The sequence below is a fragment of the Corapipo altera genome, unplaced genomic scaffold, assembly GCF_003945725.1.
Source record: "Corapipo altera isolate COAL_440 unplaced genomic scaffold, ASM394572v1 206, whole genome shotgun sequence".
NCBI classification, from domain to species: domain Eukaryota; kingdom Metazoa; phylum Chordata; class Aves; order Passeriformes; family Pipridae; genus Corapipo; species Corapipo altera.
Window position 1 is genome coordinate 323,902 of NW_020885032.1, and position 3,444 is coordinate 327,345.

Below are 3,444 nucleotides of genomic sequence, written 5' to 3' on the forward strand. Positions count from 1 at the left end.
GGGCTGAAGGAAGGGGATTACATCGTCTCAGTCAATGGCAAGGACTGCAGGTGGGCCAAGCACGCCGAGGTCGTGCAGCTCCTCAAGAGCACCGGCGACGAGGGCGTCGACATCGGGGTCATCACCCTGCACGGCTCCCAGGCCCCCAGGGCTGTAAGTCACCTCCCAGACCTTGGGAATTCCCCACTGCTGTGGGAGATGACACCTTAGAAGATTTAATTTAATTTAATTGAAATTCATTAATAATTCTCTGGGTCGGTTTTGAGTCTCAAAAGGCAAAAATCGCTCCATCGCGGCGCCAAATATTACGATAGTTGGGTTCTAATGGCAATATTCGAGTTCTAATGACAATATTCGGGTTATAATGGCAATATTTGGGTTCAACTTACAAGGTTCAGGTCCTAATGGCAATTATTTAGCTTCTAATGGTAACATTTGGGTTCTAATGACAATTATTCAGGGTCTAATGACAATGTTCAAGTTCTAATGACAATATTTAGCTTCTAAGGACAATCTTTGGGTTATAATGACAATATTTGGGTTCAAATGACAATATTCAGATTCTAATGACAATACTCAAGTTCTAAGGACAATATTCATGTTCTAATGATAATATTCAAGTTCTAATGACAATATTCATGTTCTAATGACAATATTCAGGTTCTAATGACAATATTCAGCTTCTAAGGACAATATTCAGTTTCTAATGACAATTATTCAGGGTCTAATGACAATGTTCAAGTTCTAATGACAGTATTCCAGTTCTAAGGACAATATTCATGTTCTAATGGCAATATGCTGGTTCTAATGACAATATTCAGGTTCTAATGACAATGTTTGGGTTCAAATTACAATATTCAGGTTCTAATGACAATATTGACATTTTAATGACAATATTGAGGTTCTAATTACATTATTTGGGTTCTAATGACAATATTCAGGTTCTAATGCCAACATTCAGGTTTTAATGACAATATTTGGACCTTCTCTCATCCGTCCCACCCACTTCCAAAACCATCCCTCCCACAGCACCGCCCTCACCACGCCCCTGAATTTGAGCCAGAGGTCCTAAAAAGCCCATCTCTTCGTCTTCTCTTCCTCTTCCTCATCTCCTCTGGCACAGCATCCCACCTTCTGGAAGGGTTTCAAGGCTCCTGGGTGGCTTTGAGTGGTTTTTATCGAGTGTTGTGTCTCTTTCTCAGTACATTTTCACCTTTCCCCCTCTAGACTGAGGAGGGGACACAACTGTCAGGTCCAGGCTGAAATTCTTAACCAGGAATGACAAACAGCATTTTTAGAAATCTTGTGCAAAGGTACCAGCAAGATAAAGGTATTAAAAAGCTGCACTAAAACTTCTCTAAGGCCAATTTTACGGCCGTGGGAACCGTGGGTGTTCCCCTGGCTCTCACTCCCCTCTCCCTCCTTCCCAAGCAGGTGGACAAGAAGGTGGCAGGGATGTCCTCGGGGATGCTGAAGAGCAACAAGGAGAACAGCAGGAAGAGCCTGATGAACAGCAAGAGCCCCAGCACGCTGCTGGTGTGGAGCAAGAAGAGCAAGCGCAGCAAGAAGAGCACCTACAGCGGCGTCCCCTTCACCGCCGTGGGGGACAACGAGGCCATGTACTGAGGGACTCACCGGGCTCTCCTGTGTCCCTCCAGCTCCAGGACTGGCTGTCTGGGAAGCCTTGGAAGCACCAGTGGCCTGGCTGGGCTGTGCCGGTGTCAGGGCTCCCAGGATTCCCTCGCCCCGGGGGACGGATCCTGTTGGAAAAGGACTCCTCCATCTCCCAGCTCTGGACTCCTCCATGTCCCAGCTCGTCCCTCCTCAGTGAAACAAGGGGAAAACCCTGATTTAGTCGTGGTTTTTAATCATTTTTTTGTTGCTCTTCAGGGGCTGGGGGGGAGCTTTGGTCTGAGCAGGGACTGGTTTGTGTCGCCCGCTCAGTGCGAGGAGCCACCAAACCCAGCCCTCAGCCATTAAAGGAAAAGCTATGACCTCCTTTAGCATCTCCTGGGCTTTCTCTGCGAAGTAGAAGATGACACCACTGCCAGAGAGCTGCTGGCACAGCTGAATCCTTCAGCAGCTCCCCGTGGGACCCCCCTTTTTCAGGAGAGGGGACCCCATGGGCATCAACGACTCGCGGTGACCCCATCAAGGGGTCACAGCACCGGCTTGTACATCCACCCCTTAGAGATCTCCCAGTGAAACGGGGTAAAATTAGGATGGTTTGACCATTTTTAGTGCTTTTGTTTGGGGGGGTGGTATTTTTTTGTTGTTGTTTTTTAAATGAACCCCCCAGGTTGGCTCAGCAAATCCAGCCCCAGCTGCACATTCAGCTTCTTTGGAAGAAAAGGGAAAGACTTACCATTTGCTGTCTGGCTTTTTTTTTATTTTATTTTTAATCAGAAGAGGTGGATTGGCCTAAATATTCCCTGAGTAGATTAATAGCTGAGAGCCTTGGGTTGTTGGTGGTTGTGGTTTTTTTTTCTCCTCCTGGCAGGAGATTAAAATTCCGGGCAGATAACTCCTCCAGATTATTAAACTACTAAATTTCTGCTGCTATTGGATCTTGCACACGTTGCTAATACCCTCACACTGTGCTGTCAGCACTCCAACCCCGGGGCTGATGCATCCATGCGTCTTGCTAATTGTACTGGGAATGCCGGGAGGCTCCGAATCCGCGCTCGGATCCATCGGCAAAATTTCCTCTCCGGCCCCTTCCTGCCTCGGGTGTTATTTTTCCTGAGGGCTTAAAGAGCTCTGTCTGGTCTTCAGGGCTGGGATGATCTTGGTAGGTATAAAATACCCTTCAGAGAGAGGTTGTGGTTGTATTTTTGTACTTTGGAAGTTGGGAGGAATTTTGGGTTTCAGGAAGAGAAATTTTGGGTTTCGGGGGGGGTTGTTGCCACGGCACCTCCCTGGGGTTGGGACTTCTTCTGGGTGGCTCAATCCCCATGTGCCAAGCTCTTAACCCTTTATTTAAGGAGAAGTTAAAGGAGGAAGGCCAGGTTGGGCAGAGCTTAAGGAGAACTTCAAGGAGCAAGGCCAGGTTGGATGGGGCTTGGAACAACCTGCTCTGGTGGAAGGTGCCCCTACCCGCAGTGGGGTTGGAATGAGATGGTTTAAAGCCCTTCCCAGCCCATCCCATGATTCTGGGAACTAAAGGAGCGTTTGTAGCTCTGTGCTGTTGACCAAGAGGCCTCTCCACAGGCTGAGGCATCACCCACGTGGATCATGGATCCACCATGGGGCCATCTGGTGCAGTCACACTTCCCACGTCATCCTCCCGGCTGCCCGGCGTGGGAGCGCCGAGGAAGGGAGGAGGGTCATGGAAAAGGCCACCTTGCCCTTCAAACATCCTGGCAAAGCTCCTCAAAACTTCCCACGCTCCTCAACATGCTGCAGGCACGGATGTCTCCGAGCTGGAGATGGATTTATCTGGGA

At 48.6% G+C, this 3,444-nt stretch overlaps 1 protein-coding gene across 7 annotated transcripts in view; it reads left to right on the forward strand.

Annotated features, from left to right (window-relative positions):
• RHPN1 (rhophilin Rho GTPase binding protein 1) overlaps positions 1-1,999 on the forward strand; it is a 32,142-nt gene extending 30,143 nt beyond the window's left edge. For 3 of the 7 annotated variants that reach the window (XM_027668231.1, XM_027668228.1, XM_027668229.1), the window contains exons 14-15: positions 1-153; positions 1,432-1,999. The exon at positions 1-153 is cut by the window's left edge and continues 16 nt beyond it. In XM_027668231.1, coding sequence (XP_027524032.1) covers positions 1-153; positions 1,432-1,850 — 572 coding nt within the window. In that variant the 3' untranslated portion in view covers positions 1,851-1,999. The remainder of the gene's footprint in view (positions 154-1,431) is intronic. The other 4 variants (XM_027668233.1, XM_027668234.1, XM_027668230.1 and 1 more) reach the window with 3 other exon arrangements.
• Positions 2,000-3,444: the final 1,445 nt, after the last annotated feature.